Source organism: Rhyacophila brunnea, unplaced genomic scaffold, assembly GCF_057557595.1.
Source record: "Rhyacophila brunnea isolate RB1 unplaced genomic scaffold, BYU_Rbru_1.0 scaffold_23, whole genome shotgun sequence".
NCBI lineage: Eukaryota > Metazoa > Arthropoda > Insecta > Trichoptera > Rhyacophilidae > Rhyacophila > Rhyacophila brunnea.
The window spans coordinates 19,117,114-19,136,659 of record NW_028232893.1 but is presented as its reverse complement, the minus strand read 5'-3'; the positions used below and the strand labels follow the sequence as shown (position 1 = coordinate 19,136,659).

At 34.1% G+C, this 19,546-nt stretch overlaps 1 protein-coding gene across 1 annotated transcript in view; it reads right to left on the bottom strand.

Annotated features, from left to right (window-relative positions):
- The window catches only part of Pi4KIIIalpha (phosphatidylinositol 4-kinase III alpha), a 70,943-nt gene that overhangs the window by 47,092 nt on the left and 4,305 nt on the right, over positions 1-19,546 (bottom strand). The window contains exon 3 of the mRNA XM_085950379.1: positions 188-924. Coding sequence (XP_085806505.1) covers positions 188-924 — 737 coding nt within the window. The remainder of the gene's footprint in view (positions 1-187; positions 925-19,546) is intronic.

Here is a 19,546-nt window from a genome sequence, read left to right as displayed (position 1 = left end):
CTGTATTCCTGATAACCGAACAGTACCGATTTAATGTGAAATGTCTTGCAGCTAGTTTCATTACTAATCATATTAAATCTTATTTCAGCTTCACTGTCATATAATTATAATATAAGCTATCTTCTAGCAAACATTTTTTCTTCATTACATTTTGCTGTATAAATTAATCACTAAATTCCAACATTACCTGTATTTGCCCGGACGCGAATATATCCTCGGCTTCTTCATTTAAATAATTGAGCAAATCCTTGACGAGGAGTTTCTTCGCGATGGACAGCACTGTCTGCAGGTGGATGAGGGGAAACTGAAGAACGGCTCTCTTCTCAGGTGATTCCATAGCGAACCTCATATTTGGGAACTGATTAAAACTAGACCCGTACTTCGTAAAGAAATATACTGTCGGATCGTACGGGACAGAGTTATGACTTGGCGCCGCGCCTTTTTTCAAAGAATTAGTGCTGCTAAACCCATCAGTAGTATCACTTGTATTTAACCCGTCAATACCCGTGGGGGTTAGGTTACCTGATAGAGACCGTGGTATAATCGAACGGAAGTGATTAAAACTACGTTTTTTATTAGCGTTAAAGTGACTAGAATTGTTATGATTCCCATTTTCAGCCGATTTGTTTGCAATCAGGGGGTCGGGTTCGGGAAATATGCGAGATAACAATGCAGGACTGTTGGTGCAGAACCGTCCCATAGATCTAGCCAACCCGATAAGCACTGGTATTGTACATTTGCAGAGTTGTAGCTTTGATAGTGCGTTTTCTTTGCTCTCGTGGCATTCCGTAATGTGCGACGCGAGGTTGTTCATGAGGTCGACTTGCGCGGAGATTATTTCTTCGCGGAGGTCTGCATGGCGCGTCGCTATGTCCGACAGCAGCGTGTTGAGGCAGAAGCTGAATTTTTCTGATGCTGGAATGCCTGCGGGAAACAAAGAATTACAGTTTGAGTGAAACTACATAAATTATATAAAAAATACCACTATTTAAACAAAAACAGTTTTTTAATGTTCATGTTATGTCAGGGGTTCTTAAGTTATGGGTCGCGACCCAAAATTGAATAGGTTGCAAAACATTTTCAGCAATAATAATATTTTCACGCTATATTATAAATGTACGAAAAAACATTTTGAGCTAATGTACATCGAAAGTGACAGCTTGTCGGTATTTACAATTAAACGCCTACAATGACCAAGCAGTAACGTGATGGCTTATAATATCATCGGTTCTGGGATTGAATCCACATGCTGTTTTGCAATGTGTGTTTGGACCCAGAGTGGGATTGGATTGGGGATTGGGGATTGGGGATTGGGGATGGGATTCAATCCCATGATGATGTAATGTAATACTTGTTGTTTAATTTAATAAAACGCAATTTTTTTTGTAGTACTTATTCCACTTTTAATCAATAAATTAGGACCGGTTTCATCCGCCTCAGAGGGACATTTTCAATTTCAGTTCTTTTTTTTCAGTTGAAAATGTCCCCCTGAGGCGGACGAAACCGGTCCTAATTTATTAATTAAAAGTGGAATAAGTACTACAAAAAAAAATGCGTTTTATTAAATTAAACAACAATACAATGCAGTTCCACCATGAATTGACAGAATAAAAGAAATGTAATACTTATTATGGGGACTCCCCAAATACTGTATTTATGTATCACTATCTGGCAGCCTGTCGGATAGTGATTCTATCAGGATCTTTGAAATTTCTTTCTGTGAAATTGTCAGCACAACGCACACAGTGTGATTTTTGTTAGTTTCACCAAAGTATACGACTAAGAAGTTTGGAGATTCCTTACAAATTGGTTTCTTTTGTGGTCTTATCAACATGCACATTTACATGCCAGTTTCCAATCAAAATTCAGTGGCGGGTTTAGGGGCTTGGAGGCCCAATGAATGATTTTGGGGCCGTCCTCGATAAAAAAAAATTAAATAAAAAATATAAATTCCAACTATCAACGTAGGTACTTAGTAAAGATATAAATGCATCTCTTTCCTACAATCACATCCTGTAACTAAAAATAGTTATTATTGAAGATGACAATGATGACGCATAATCCTGTTGTGTTCAAGTCCGTATCTGTTTGGGAGGTTATGTTATGGGCCCTTTCGATGTCAGTTGCATGGATTTTATTGTTTTGGGTAATATTGTATGCCTAATTTGTGAGAAATACGTATGTTTTTTTTAAATTTTGGTATAATTTAATAACACTGTGACTGGTTTAAACTGTTTCAAGGCCCCCTTCCAAATCATCTGACGAATCGATTGAGTCATTCACTGTCAATGTGTATTTAGATTAGGTGCATGAGTGTGTATTGCCCCACTTTTCCGGCATCTTGAGCCCAGAGAAACACAAACACGCCCCCCAAACCAAACCCGCACCGTACCACACTCAGTCTTAATCGAGCGTATCACGAGGCACTACGTCTGATGTTAAGCATCTGTACAGTACGCCTGGTAATGGCTCAGAAGCAGATACCCAAGACTGAGGTCGCCATGCTCTCAAGTGAGCTTTGACTGAGACTGATTTTACTCTAATGCAAAGTGCCGGGGAGAGAAAAGGCACAGAGAATCAACAAAAAGAAAATGAATTAAAAATATATATAACAAAAAAACGAAGCTAATCATACGGGCAGCAAAAATTATGTGAAGGGACCTTCACTCCCGCAGTAAGACATCGCAAATTTTCTAAAAGCAAGATAATTGGCCTTTGTGGCGACCAGATCGGATGGCCCGATGGGCCCAACAGCTGGTTGGACCAACTTGAGCATCTCTTCCCTCTCGGGGCACATCCTGTTTTTCTCCGTCGCATGGACATGTCAGTCGGGTACCTTTAAGTCCAAGCTCAAAGAGCTTGGCAGTGAACCCACCATGGCCTGTCAAAAATTGACTGGTATAGTGGTCAGGAGTCAACATGGTTATCTCCAATCAGCATTTTATATCTCGCCCAGAGAAACAGATGACAATCACCTACACGATCATGACACCACATCATGAAGCGGCCCTCAGGCTAGGATCTTTAACGGGCCCCCTACCTATCTCTAAGGTTAAAAGCAGTGTGTGACGCACTACATTAACGTGTTTCAAATTGTGTTTCAGGTCAAATTAAGGGTACCTATTCAGTGTATTATTAGCGATTTTCTATATTTTTAATACATCTACCACTTTAATCATTATTTTGTCGAAGATCGACACAATAATCAAAAATTGCAACGCACAATCATATAATTTAAAATTTCAATGATCATGAAGTATAATAGCGCCTTTTTTGTACTATTAAAGCAAATTCGTGATTATCTCACTTATTTTGTCACTTCCCAAGCCACTCCAGAGTCCTATCAGGCCCTTTCTTCTTCGAATGATCTTTCAATTTCTATTATGAAGTGTTCTTCGATAATTATGTATGTGACCCACTGGCAATTTCAGCTGTTATATGAATACGTGTATTAATTAAGGCTCTAAGTACCAAAAAGTAGTATTGCCTGTAGTTGCAAAATACAGAGTCATTGCAGTAAAATTTCATGAATCAGACCTTTTGAAAAATGTGATTTTACAGTGTGAAGCAATTACGGCAGCTTCTACAATTTTAGGTATTAAGAACTCGCAAGTGTCAACACACCATCGTCAGCCATTTTATATTAAATGCTGTTGACCACTGCAGTGCTACTTACACCATTATAAATAAAACACGCCAACGGACTTACAACGTCGACAGGTTTAAATATTTTGCTGTATTTTTTTGACTTGCTTGAGGCACTCAGACCATAGTTGAAGTTATTGTCAGTTTTTATTTTTTTGGTACTTAGCGCCTTAATTAATACACGTATTCATATTAGTTTTTTGCACTTTTTACACTTAGCAATATCTTTACTTTTATACTGTAAGAGGTAAAACCAAACATAATGTTGCTCACTTTCTTGTTCAACCAAATTATATTTCTCCATTATTGTATATCCTACCACTTTTTAGAAGATAACCATAGAAAAATTAGGCACAGATATCACATGCCACTAAGGCTGAGCTTACTAATGATTATACAAACAAATAGAATTTTACTACGATTTCAGATACCAACGTCTCAAAATACACTTGTCAACTTCTAAAACCAGCGAGCGACTGGCGAAACATTATGATAAATTTAAAGTTAAGGAAGTAACTCACTGCTGTTCACTAAGAGCATCGACGGGAAACGGAAGTAAGCTAGACATCGCGTAAGCCGAAAAAAAATTACTGTCCTATTAATCCTATTATGTAAACAAATACATTTAGTTTCAACTTTCAATACCGAATATATCGGTATTGTCTGATTTTTAATAGCGGTACTTTGGTATTCAAAAACATGGGATACTGGTTTTGAAATCCTGGTATGCATTGCAATCCCTGGATAGTGGATCGTAGAAGCTAGAAGCTACAGATGCAGAGATGTGGAAGGAGTATGCAGACTCTTTCATCGAGCATTTTCTTAGAATGGTCCTATAGGTATATAGATTTATTTTACAAATTCTTAAAATAGGGTCTGCTTAACTCATCCGGTGTACTTCCTTGTACCTATATACTTCATATTTTTTGTATTTACACATTTATATTGTAGAATAACTTAATATTGCATAATTACAGTATTACATAATACTGTTTTAATAATATTTCTTTGTTTCTAAATGTCATGTTGTGAACGTCTTAAACTTATAATTTGTAATGTCCACAATATGTAAAATAAATTAAAATTAAATTGAAAATTAAATAGATATATGATGGGCCGTATAGGCCAAATAATATGCATTCCGCATTTCAAAAGCGAAATCTGATACAATATCGAAGTTCATTACATCCTCGAACCGTCGGTTATTTTCATTTTGATTAACTCCATTGAATCAATGGAAATTTATTGCAAAATAATAAATAGATTTACAACAATTTAAATAGAATTGCATGTGAATCTGTCAATCACAACACCACACCATAGAGATTTACCATTGACATAAATTGTCTATTGAATGCAACTTTAATAATTATAACACATTATTTAGTAATTCGTAATAATTGCTGTTGGATTATTGTCACGGCAAGGTTCCGCTTTGAACGACAATAATGACGTCGGGGGAATGATAAAATCTTAAACAGTCAAGCGGTCATAACAAACGCTTCATAATAATACATAATTATTATTTTCAATGACTATATTAGTTGCGTATATCAAATCCTTGTATGAAAAAAAATGGGAAGACATCAATACAGTTTTAAGGTCAACTATCTCAAAAAGTAGATCAACAACACCAATGTTTTTTTTTATAATAATATCTAAAAATTTTCCATGAGGAAACAATCTATAAGTGAAGATTTCAGATTGATGGAATAATTAACAAAAAAGTTAGTTTATTTTTTAATACCGTTGTATGGAGACCGTCCCAAAATTTTAATATAATGCATTGTCCAATGAACCAAATTTCAAGTCTCTGGTCATATGAAAAGTTGAGCGTAAAAACATGGTAAAAAAAATATTGCTGATATTAGGTATCTTTTTATATTATAGAGTAGATGCAAAACATTCAAATTATGTGTATTTCCGGCTGAGGATTAAACTAGTGTAAGTGATATATAATTATGAAATTAGTTAAAAACAGTTTTCCTAACACCACATGCCTATTTTTACAAGAAAAATGATTCACAAGATGTGAATGCTTTGTATGAAAAGTTATAGATACGCATTTTATCGGTAAAATTAGATTATATCCTATAAACATGATGTATGAAATGTTATTATTTCCATAGCAAGGTATATAATTTGAATATCTCTAGCCTGATACAATCATTAATAAGGACACATGAAAAAATATTAATATTATTTCTTGGAATAGTATAGTATGTTAATAGAGCATTTTGAGAACAATACCTAATTTATAAAATTTTGAAGCTCAAATTTAACTTTGATGTCATTGTGGCTACATACTAGTTTGGATTTCAATTTCAATTTCAATTTCAATTTATTTCAATTTATTTATTTTTACATATTGTGGACATTACAAATTATAAGTTTAAGACGTTCACAACATGACATAAATTTAACTTTGATGTCATTGTGGCTACATACTAGTTTGGATTTAGTAGATGCAACATCACGCTTTAACAACGGAGATTATGGATTATATTTCATGACAAATGGACAGTATTAAAGCCTGTTAATTTTTCATTAAGTTAATATTCATGCTCACAATGCCCGAGCGGGTAACGTATCTGGCAAAAAAATTCACATGTCGTTTTTCAATGTGACCCATACTGCCCTGCTAAGTAAAAGGACAGATATATTTCTATACATTTCTCAGAAAATGTAGTATAAAACTTCATTTTACTAAAACCGAAAACACTGTCTTTTAACTTTGCAGGGCAGCATAGTACAGACCTAATAGGTTGAGCAAGTGGCTAACATTCATAGCTAGTAACACCAAAAATCTATTAATACAACCTCCACCCGATGTAGGCCCATATTAAGATCGTAGGATCGGACATGCTAAAAAAAATATTGAGGTTTCTGAGGCACAGATGAACATGGGCATGAACAAAATCCAGAAATGTCCACAGAAAAACTAAGATCCAGCTCTATAAAACCGTCATACGCACAGTCGTTGCATACGAGTGCGAGTCATGGACGCTAAATATGAAAGCAGCTGAAATGGTGGACTGCTTTGAGAGAAAGATCCTGAGGCGGATATACGGACCCATGAATGATGGTGACGAGTGGAAAATTAGGTACAACACGGAACTACACCGCTTATCAGTGGTGCCATCTTTTTCTATGCTGATTATAGTACAAAAGCATAAAAATTATAGTACGAGGGTGGGTCAATAAGTCCTTAGAAAAGCCGACAGGTGGCGCGACTAGTACTGTAAGCGGTTTGTTTTCATGCAGCGGCACTACCGATTCAGTATGCTGCGAAGTTTCAATCAGATTGGTCGGGTTGTTGTGTGTTTCTCGTACATTTAAAAAAAAAATTTGCTTGTGAAAAATGGAAAAATGGAAAATGGAGAAAATTGAGTTTAGAGCTGTTATTAAACATTTTAATATAAAAGGGTTAACAGCAAAGGAAATAAAAAATTAGTTGGATTTAGTTCACGGCATATCTGCTCCTTCACTTGCAACTATTTATAACTGGTTAAATGAATTTAAACGTGGTCGTACATCAACAAAGGATGAACCACGCTCAGGACGTCCTGTAGAGGTGACTACACCAGAAATGATCAATAAAATCCACGATATGGTGTTAAGTGACCGAAGATTAAAGTTGAGTGAGATAATTGAGGTTACAGGGATCTCAAAAGGTAGCGTCATTTCTATTTTACATGACAAATTGGGCATGAAAAAAATTTCTGCAAGATGGGTGCCGCGTTTGCTCACAGTCGACAATAAACGCAATTGGGTGGTGGCCTCTAAAGCCCTGTTGTCGCTCATGCAACGCAATCTGGATGAATTTTTTCGTCGCTTTGTGATTGTAGATAAAACATGGATACACCACTATACTCCCGAGACGAAAGAACAGTCAAAGCAGTGGATTGCGAAAGGCGAACCATGTCCAAAGAAGGCGAAAACCGTAAAATCAGCTGGTAAGGTTATGGCTACTGTATTTTGGGATGCACGTGGAATTATTTTCGTTGACTATTTGGAAAAAGGAAAAACAATAACAGGGGATTATTATGCATCTTTATTGGACCAGCTAAAAAACAAAATTGAAGAAAAACGGCCTCATTTAAACAGGAAAAAAATCCTCTTTCATCAGGACAATGCCCGTGTTCACACATGTTTACGATCAATGGCTAAAATTGAAGAATTGAAGTTCGAATTGGTCGACCACCCACCGTATTCGCCAGATTTAGCCCCCAGTGACTTTTTCCTTTTCCCAAACTTAAAAAAATGGCTAAGTGGACAACGTTTTTTTTCAAATGAAGAAGTCATCGATCGGACAAATGCTTATTTTGAGGACCTTCCGAAAACTTATTTTTCTGACGGTTTAAAAAAAATTGAGAAACGTCTAACCAAGTGTATTGAGCTCCAAGGAGATTATGTTGAGAAATAAAAAAAAAATACAAAAATAAAAACTGTTTTAATGCTTTTTTCTAAGGAATTATTGACCCACCCTCGTATTTCTGAAAAATATATAGTACAGGAACATTTTTCGTCTTGAATCCTTTAAAATTATAGTATTTTGGTATATTTGGCGTAAAACTATAGTATTTTACATTTTTCGCGGAATTAAAATTATAGTATTGTACTATAATTATAGTACGGTTGGCATCACTGCCGCTTATACCAAGATTCAAAACTCTCCACCTTCATAAAGCTCCAGAGGCTAAACTGGGCAGGCCATGTCCAGCGCATGTCTGAGTCACGGATACCGAAGAAGATCCTCAAAGGAAACCCAGGGGGGAAAAGGCCAGTGGGAAAGCCACGCACACGATGGGATGATAACAATATAAAAGATGCCAACCAGCTGCTAAAAATCAGGAACTGGAAAAGACGTGCGGAGGACCGTTCCGGCTGGAGGACGGCGGTGGAGGAGGCCAGGCCTTGACTTGAGCTGTAGCGCCATCGAAGAAGATGAACATGGGCTTTACGAGGTTTTGCCCGCTACCAATCTTGCTATGGTCACACAAAGTGCAAACACAAAACTGTATAATTAACGTCAATTTGAAACATCAGTCAGCAGTGCTAATTTCTAACATTCCGTACATCCTCAAATCAGATCCTTATATTGTATTAATGTGAAAATAATTCTGTCGACATTTATCATTAATCACTGTAAAAAATTATTATTTACATTCATAAATAATGATTTCATAGTTATGTGATAATATCACATGTTTATGGGTGAGGATTCAAAATAAGTTTGCCCTATATCCATATTTAAAATAACAAAGGTATAGTCCAATGTGTAAAGAAACTGATTCTCGATTTGTAGATTCAATTCCCTAAAAGGTCATAATACTTATATGTGATTAAATAAAGGCTTGGGCGTTTCTGTGATTGTCTAACTATTACTACACTGTTGTCATTTGGTCTCATGGCCTGTTGCAGTAGAAAAAGAAGCAGAAATTAAAAAAAAATAATTAGGAGGATTCATCGGACCACAGCACGGAATTAACCAAAAAAAATATGTTTATTAAACTTGTTATTTTTGCAGCTTGATCTGAATACAATGATGGAATTACTCGATTATAGTGGATATTTCTGAAAATTGAGACAATAAGGTTGTGATTATATTATGCTTCACGTCGCATACTATCATGTGACATCACAGTAAGCTCCCGGTACGGGATAAAAGTGTGTAGTGTCGTTTGTCTTGGTGTTTAAAATGTTATCAGACTGATGCTCGCATCCCGTAGCATATTTTGAACCTTTAACATAGTCAGTTAGAAAAATCTGCCGAAATCACCAGGAAAACAATGAGATCACCTCACGCGTACCGCACTGTATCGACACCTGCATGACTTAATGAACGTTTGTTATCAGTTTCTAAATGCCTACTACTATGTATTTTCTATAAGAATGTTGTCTATTATCTATGGTCTGCAGGTTGGGTTCTGTTCAAAATATAATCTATGGATGTAATATCACAAGTAATTTTAACGTATGCACAGGTAGAAACTGTTAAAATTAATTGAAATTAGGATAAATAATGAATAATAATTCAAAATACTAATACATTAGAGTTGGCACTCTCCATCATAGAATTTACAGATACGGTGATCGTTCAAAATATTCTGCAAAATGACGAAACCATAGACTAAATTTGTCACCGTGACAGCGTGACAATACGCGTCGTGCATCTTAATAAAATCACAACTTAACACACCCATGCATAATATTATGATGAAATGAGATAAAAATCAAATTGATAATTCTTATGACGTCACAGTACAGTATAATAATATATGGACGCAGTTGAGCTAGTGAAGTAGGCTTGTCATGGTCATTATTTACATCAATTTTATTATATGAAGCATACGATATATCTCTTATTATACTATATTAACAATTTATTAAGCGTTCGCATTGGTCAAGCGGTAACATGTTGGTTCGTGGGTCTCAGGTTCAAAACCCGAGTCGTGGAAAATCACATGATGTTTTTAAATTTTATGTTAGACCTCTGATCATGAACCTAACAAGTTGAGCAAGTGGCCAACATCAATTTCTCATAAAAACACAAAAATCTGTTGGATGCCGATTGGTAGTCAATTAAAAAAAATCTTAAGGATAAGTGCAATCGAATACATTCCATTTTTTCTTAGTAAACTGTTTATTTTAATATATTATGTAATACACAAACATGTTAAGTAAAATTATTAATACATTATGTAGGTAGGTACTGTAAAAACAAGACTATCGACGATACAAAAAAATCTTCAGAGAAATATGCTGAGTCGCATGTCAAGTTTGGGAAACGCTTCATTAAATGACGAAATCAAAATAATGAGTTATAAATGCCTGCTAAAAACAGACAAAATTTGTGAGATAACAGACCACTGTGCAGATTGTTTACAATTCAGAGATGGTGGGCAGCCTATTAATTTCTCAACTTAGCCACTTGCGAATGGGAATAGAAATTCGGTACACTATGTATACATTTAAATCTGAACATTTCTATTAAACATGGAAAATTTGGAATACTCAGAGAAACATACCTATTAGAAAGAATATTATTGAAATAATTACAAGATAAAAAGAACTTTTTATATACAACGTTTTTAAATTTTCTGTTGAATCATATAAACTTGACTTGACTAGCTTAAACGATCAAAAAATTTTACACTTGATAGAAATAATACTGAAATGTCATTTTGACATGTCATATTGATTTCCATAGTAACGCACGTATATATTAATAATTTAGTTGCTAGGACCCCAGACCCCTAGCAACCAATAATGGTGTCGAAATAACTTTTCATACAAAACAGAATTAACTGAAAATGAATTCAATTCTACTTAAAGATGGCTAAAAGTATTAAAAAAATGCATTGGCATCGTGTTCTGATATATTCTAAAAGTTTCAAATGTCTAGCTAGTCGGAAAGTTAGTTAAAAATCGATTGCAAGATTTGTACCGGACAAATAAGAATACGAGCTAAGAAAAACGTTGTAAAATAAAAAATATGGGTTCTGGATCGGAACTCAAAACTGCATCCATCGGATTCTGGTCTATATACTTACCAATAATTAAACAATCTGTACCATGCTAATTTACTAACAAATATGCGTCTGAACTCTGAGGTATTACATCATTAGAAAAACGTCAAAAGAAACAATATTTTTTTTATTATTGAAAATGTAAATAGAACAATGTAATACTGTTTTGTAGATAGATCTGAAGCTATTGTTACGGTGATAAATTCACTTTATGTCACCTATATAAACGAAACTTTTACGCCATAAAAAATATTACTAACTAGTTGTTGGCAGCTTTGAATAACTTTATAAGTCCTCCAGCATTAACCGCAAATCATGAACAATACTGTTATTTTCACATTGGTGGTTGTGGCCCTACTTAACTTCGTAAGTAATACTTTATTTTAATTAAGTGCTAGTTATGAATTAAAGTATAATTCGAATTACGTCAAAAATTCTAGTTTGATTGCATACCAGTGACAAAGGGTGAAGGTAAGCTGTTAAGATCCGACATAAATAGTGCATACTAAACTTTGTTAGTCAAACGTATTTGTTTTCATTGAACTAAGACTACAATCTATAGATAGTGTTTGTTAGTTTATAAAATTCAATTAAATCCAGTCTAATCCAAGTCATAGTAGATAATTATTTTATAGGTAGAGAATATTTTTTATCGACTATGGTTTGGTTAGGCAGGATTTAATGAATTTTAAAAATCTAACCAACACCATCTATAGTATTATGTATTCTTAATTCAACGAATACAAAGAAGTATGAGTGAAAAAGTGTGCACTATTTTGTCGTATCGTCCACAGCATAACTAAACTATTATGGTTTGTTTTAGGCAGGGTCATCCATAAATTGTATGCTTAGTTCAATGAAAACAACCAAGTGTCACCGACAAAGTTTAGTGTGCACTATACACCCACGGTGACCGCGCGGCTTAAGCGTTGGACTATAACGCCGTGGGTCCCAGGTTCGAATCCTGGGTCTAGCTAGTACACGTATTGTTTTTCAATTTGTGTGTGAGTCAGGGTATGGACCTAATGGGTTGAACAAGTGGCTGACATCCATTTCTCGTAAAAAACAAAATCTGATAATACAAAACTCTACTCTGTGGAGTCCCATATGATCCTATTAAGATCAGACATGGTCGAAAGAAAAGAAAGAAGAATTCACATTGAATCTTAACAGCCTACCTCCACCCCTTGCCACTGTTACATACATGTTACATTGCATAATAAATTTATATTTTCCAAATTGTGAAGCCTTCAATGCATTCGGATCTGCTGTGCAGTTCCAATTTTAAAAACATTATTTCGAAGTCAATAAACAAAATAAATGAAAATGGCGTTACTGCTATTCGTATTATGCACTGTAATTATTAATAAAATTTCAAATTTAAATACAATACAACTTTAAATGTGAAAATGCTTTTTTAATAAACTGAACAAAATGAGCGTCATACAAAAAATAAATGTAATAAAATAACATTAATTTAGTTCCGCGCTGCACAAAAAATTTACATAGTTTACCCTGCTTACTGGTCGTACATGGGTCATCCCACTCATTATGACGATTCCTGGCACGTGACACATATCAAAGCAAGGGTGCAAAAACATATATATATGTATGGAATATGATGAATTCGCACTTGTCGGGGTTGCGATTAATGAGGGTTACCGTTGTGGTGGTTCCTAAAATAATATTTTGCAAAGCAGGAAAATGATTTATTGGAAGGTTTTAGAATGCATTCTGGCCATTTGAATGGCTATATTACTACCCCAATACTACAACGATCTAAGTTTTCATCCTTGAGAAAACAAACCCAACAATGAAGTAGTATTGTAAGCTGCCTCATTGTAGCTTTTGTTTCGCCAAGAAAAAACACTTAGCACCTTGTAGTTCTCCACTCGCGAAAAGTCTTTTCATTGCGATATCTTTCCAAATAAAAAAATATTATGTACCTATGTAAGATTTTGACTCAGCTGGGAGTAGAACGTAGGATCTTATGATTTAGTGAGTGTTTTTTTCCGAATGTCAATAATAATATTTTCCCAAATTTGTGTCGGCTTTAAACAAAAATAATATTCTGTCCTCATTGTAGCTTTTGTTTCGCCAAGAAAAAACACTTAGCACCTTGTAGTTCTCCACTCGCGAAAAGTCTTTTCATTGCGATATCTTTCCAAATAAAAAAATATTATGTACCTATGTAAGATTTTGACTCAGCTGGGAGTAGAACGCAGGATCTTATGATTTAGTGAGTGTTTTTTTCCGAATGTCAATAATAATATTTTCCCAAATTTGTGTCGGCTTTAAACAAAAATAATATTCTGTCCCCATACATTTAAGTCTCAAATTGTATGTGACTTCATACCTACTATGTTTTATAAATTGTTCTCAGGTATTTTAAACGAACAAATGCAATAAAAATCTTTAATCTATCTACATATTATATATCTGCTGACGTTTAGATTAGGGACAGTTTGTCAGCACTACTGACACCTACTCTTAAAAATTTGAATTACTTCCATTCCTTCCCGTATTTGCTGCCCCAAAGCAGTGTACGATCTATCTACCGCCACAGTATTGTGACTAATGATAATGGTAAATTTAATATGTCTCAAAAGTCGAAATGTAATCGTATCATTTTATTGTGAAAAGACATTGTGTTAATATTAATAGATATTTAACCTGTTCTTGGTAGTCTCGTACAAAAATGAATATTTTCTACGTTGGCATATTTGAATATGTTGGTTATTGTCTATTGCTGTCATCTTTGGCAGCTGTTTTGACGTTTCGATCCATGATAAATGCAATTTTAATGATGGTTCATCTAAATATCCTATATAACGATGATTAGGTATAAGTCGAAGGTCGTATAGAGAAGGAATTGATAGAAAATTCAATAATATTGATAAAGTAATAATTTCTGTCAACATCGCATGTTCATACTAATTAATGACAATCATCTCATGTGAGATTTAAAATAAATGTGTAATTAAAAATGACATGCAACAAGATGGCTCATTCCGATAATATTAAAATCCCATTATTAAAAAATTTAAACAACTTTATTTACAATTTATATAACCTTTGCAATTATTTAATTAAACAATAAATGACAATTTTATAAAAGGATAATTTCCTGATTATTACTACACAATTAAACGACAATGAATAAAAATGCTATTATTATGACTATGATTGAAGATCATTTTGAAAATAGAACATGCTGTCAAATCGTCATGAAAGAAACATAATAATATGTGTTTTTTTTAATATAATATTATGATTATGGTTGTTCCGCAAGTATTTCTATATCACATAAAATTATTTTTTTAACATGTACATGTTTTACCGCTCGCCGTGACATTAAAATAAAATTCTGTGCACCAAATTCAAGTGCAACGCAAAATATTACCGTGATACTCATTTTATTACAATTTTTCACAATATCGCGACGAGCACGCTGGCCGAGCGGTCTACAGTTGCAGTAATTGTATAAAAATTGAATTGAAGTTCTGTTGGCGTGGGTTCGAATCCAACTTCCGAAAAAACATTTTTATATTTGACTTTATTAGGTACCTACTACTTAATTATGTATTTTTTAAATTATTAATTTATATTTTTAACCTTAGTAAGACAAATATACGTTAATAAGTGGATACTAGACTAAAAAACAAATTGATGATAAAAAATATTTTTCTATTTATAAAATATCTAAAATTGTTTTAGATATTTAATAAATAAATGAATAGGTATTTTTTTGACTATTATCTAATATGACATGGATTTAGGGTTTAATCTAATTTTAAAAAGTAACAAACACTATCTACATCAGTGGTTGGTAACCTTTTGAGAGACTGGGTAAAAAAATCAATTTTGAAAAAAATATTTGGTTAGTGGGTAATAATGCTGAATACCTCCACTACATGGAAGTACATTGGAATGTGGATATGTGTCTTCAATCGCTCTCAGACATGTACATATTTTATTGTACTTCCGTGTAGCGGAGGTACTCATCATCAGGCTACTGATGTTTAGTTTAAATATTACTTTGTGTTAGTATTAACAGATGGCAATAAATTTTCAGCATACATGTAGGTACTGCAAACGTCATTTCTGCCTATAAGTATTATACTGTACTAATATAATTTACTAGTGGGGTTCTGCACCTCTTTGGTGGTCCAAACCCTTAAAGTATTTTGTTTCTTTTTTCAGTGTGATGCACAGGGACCGGGTGGCGATGCAGGAGGTCAAGCTGCAGGCCAAGCTGGAGGTAAAATCTCTTTAAATTTAACTATCTATTACTCTTTAAATTACTGTTATTCTTTGACAATACGCCATTATAATAAAATAACAAATGATTTTATGGCGATTCAAAGTTGACAATATGAAATTTTTACTTTTTAAGGATCATCCAGATATTGTACAGGTCTTATAAAATAACTGAAATAAGGTACTGAGGATTAAACAAGTATAAAAATAGATATTTATTTTTTTAAATGATTGAAAATGAATGACATTAAAATCCAATATTAAAGTTTCATTTTCTCGAAAAGTAGATGCACAGCATGAATGTTTTTTTACATTCAAATCTGCCATCTATGAGGAATCTATTAGTGAAGGTTTCAGAATGATAGGATTATTAACAAAAAGAGTTAGTTTTTTTTAAAACAATTGTGATTTAAAAGAATGGAGATTTTTGGAGTAACGGAACGCCCCAAAATTTTAACCCAATGCTTACGGGCCCTTTCAATTAATTTTTTAATTAATTTTTTAATTAACGTGTTAATTTGCATTTGAAAAGCAATTAGCAAAAACACAATTTTGTGCGGCCCGTAAGCATTGGGTTAATAGAATATATTGTCATTGCATTGGTATATGTGTACCAAATTTCATGTCCTGGGTATACGGTAGGTAGGCGAATATTGAGTGTATAAACATTGCAAATTTTAACTTATCTGTCCATATTATGTAAATGCACAATGTCCAAAACATATTGTGAATTAATGGCTTATATTAATTAAAGTATTAAACAAGTGACATATTGCACCGTGAGTGTAAAACCGAGGCATCTGCAAAAGACATATTTTGGATATATTAGGGTTTGAGTGAAAAAAAAAACCATAATATTTGGTTAATATCTACTTTATATTACATTTTCTTTCAGTTATTGCACTTTTACATTATCAATTACTTTTGCAGTTGTTTTGCATTTATTCTCGAAATTGAAAAATTTGCAGATGCCTTGGTTATACACTCACGGTGCGAATTATGATTTAAAAAAATAACTAGGAATAGTTTTCACATCATCAAATAGTACCTCATACCCATTTAAGCATGAAACAGGATTCAAACATTTAATTTCTTTAGATTATATCCCAAGGACAAAAATTTAATGTTGTTATTAATGTCATAGCGATGTATATAATTTGAACGTTTTGATCTGCCTTGTTCTGAACAAATCAAATGTCTTTTTCTCATGGTATATTGATAATAAATCACATTAGAATAAGACCTTATTTACAGAATGTTGAAAAGAATTATGTAGAATTTATAATCGCATATTTAACTTTGAAGTTGATTTATTCAACTCGATCTTTCGTCAGTGCACTTGTATTCATTCAATCCTCACCACGTCAATCACCAATAGTGTTATTCTGTTTCCAGCGGGTCTGAACATGGGAATGCAAGCAGGAGCGGGGGCAGGGGCAGGAGGAGATGCAGCTGGGGGTGGCCGTGGCGCAGCGGAGGGTAACAATCAATCCCCATACTTACCAGTTTCACCCACTTACAAGTAAAACTCACTAACTGCAGTTACATACCAATCAAGCACAATAAATTATACTATTTATACCATAAATAGCAATATTCTACTGACATGCGAAAGAATTACAATTGCGCTAGCGTAACTGTGATGAAAACTTGATCTATTGTCAGCACTTAGAATGTCTTCATACTGACTTCAATCAATGATTTGATGATATTCTTAAAATGGACATAACCAATTTGGTTTATACCAAAAACTTTGCACTATAAATAGAATGAACCTTATATGTTATTTCTGTTATGACGTTTCAAAATATTTAGCAAGCGCGTAAAGTATGGTTATGATGGTAAACACAAATATTAACATTGTTCGGTTGCCATTCCGATTTTCTTATTCATGCAATATATATGGTGGCCATTTTTTATGTTCATTGTGATTACTTACTCGAGTGCAGTTATAAACAGTTTTACGGAGATTGTCATCTAAATAATTGTGACATAGTGTAGTATTAACTGGCCGCTTATCTACTCATTGTGACAGATTGTCTTTCTATACGCCCTGCAAATTGGTAAGTAAATGTCACAGTAGTGGGAAGTTCTCTACAGATGAATCTACAACGCTATGTCACTTGTAGTTAACGTTATCAGTGGACTGGTGGTCTTTTATATATTATTATTAAAATATGTTTATCACTCAGTCGACAGTATTAAATTGTTTTATTTGTACGTTGCTTGAAAATTAGCAAGATTCACATTGTGGTAATTTATAGTGAATTATTATCTAATAATTTTGTTATTGTGAAGGTGCAGGAAATGCTGGCATCGGGTTCGGGATGGGAGTAGGAGGCGCTGCTGGTGGTGGAGCCGGTGGTCGAGGAGGTGCAGGTAAATAAGGTTTTTTTTTCATAATATCACCACTTAGGAAAACGTAAATTAACATTTCTAATGTAAGGCAGGTCGTAATAATTATTGAAGATGAACACGAAGAAAAAGAACCTTCAGATAACAGTTGCATTCATTACAATCAAATAACTATATCCCATTCTGTCGCTGCGTGTAACTATTTAAGAAATCGAGACCATCACTTATTTTTTTCCTCAAATGCGTAGAATTAACCATGTCATTGGTGATATCAATTGGCAGGATAATAACTATGCTTAACCGGATAAGTGCCACCAGCGTCCTAGCACGCTTTTCTATTCCGAGAATAGAGGGCCAGCCATGCAAAATGCGCGTGCAAAGACGCTTCACTTGAAACGCAATATATCGGCCGAGGCAATGTTTTGAATAATTCAATCGCATTGTCCATACAGCGACATCTCTTAGGATCATGGTGTAATACTTACATTTGTAATTTTCTATATTATCATCAACGAAACATCAATTTTAAACAAACGAAACGTTACCGAATTACGATTACCGAAACGCGTCGCTAGTAGGGTTGTGCCACGGATCCGATATTTATCAAATTACTCGCCGGGATTCCCGTTTACTTATAGTAGATGCAATCGAAATTATGGTTCGCTTATGCATACGAGAAACGGGGAATACTGTGATTCCTGAATATACACAACTACACAATAGCAGTGACACATCTTCGAAAATATGCCAGTTGAATATTCAAAGTCGTATTTGACGTACCTAATTCGGTTTCGCGGCTGAAATATTTTCACTTTATAATTCATTTCAGTAATTTACGGGTACGATTTTGTAATTTTTAAACCTTCGTAATCTGTGTTGTGTGTCGTAATTGTATATTTTATAAGATATTAGTGTCGGGACTTATTTTATTCGCATAGTGTTTAACTTATTTGACTTTTTGTGTTATATCTTTTTATAATAAGTCAAGTTTCTGGGATATTTGAACTTTTTTACATATAAACCTTTTGATCTTCTTTCTAATCAAAATGGAAGGAACACAAAGTTCATCAGAAAATGCCGAACAGGTCGAAGATTTGATGTACAGGGTTGGCATAACTGTTGAATCGGATGATAGTGATTTTGATGTCGATTTGGATGAAGAGGAACAAGATCCCAGTGCATATGAAGCTGCACAAATTGATGAATCTGTACCGGCTGACGAATCTGTTCCAGTTTTCGAATGGGAAACCGATGATTTTGTCCCCAAAATAAATTCATTTGATAGCTCGAGGTCAGGAGCGGACATAGAAAATGTTGATAGCAGAGAATCGGAGTTTTTCAAGCTGTTCATAACCAGCACGCTTATGAATTTCGTTGCCATGGAAACCAATAAACAATACCAATACGTCAAAAATCACTGCAATGAGTTGAGTTGGAGATTGAAACAATGGGTAGACGTAACAGTAGGAGAATTGTACCTCTTTTTGGCAATATGTCTTTTGATGGCCTGTAATTCGAGAAATAAAATACAAGATCACTGGTCTACAGATATTTTACTATTTTCGCCGATTTACTCAGATACGATGCCCCGCAATAGATTTCAAATCATTCTTCGCATGCTCCACTTTTGTGACAATACGCAACAAATAAGTGGGGACAAGATTTTCAAAATTAGATTCCTAGCGGACTATTTCAAAAAAAAGTTTGCGGAGTGCATGTATCCTTACATGAATGTGTGCATCGATGAAAGTTTG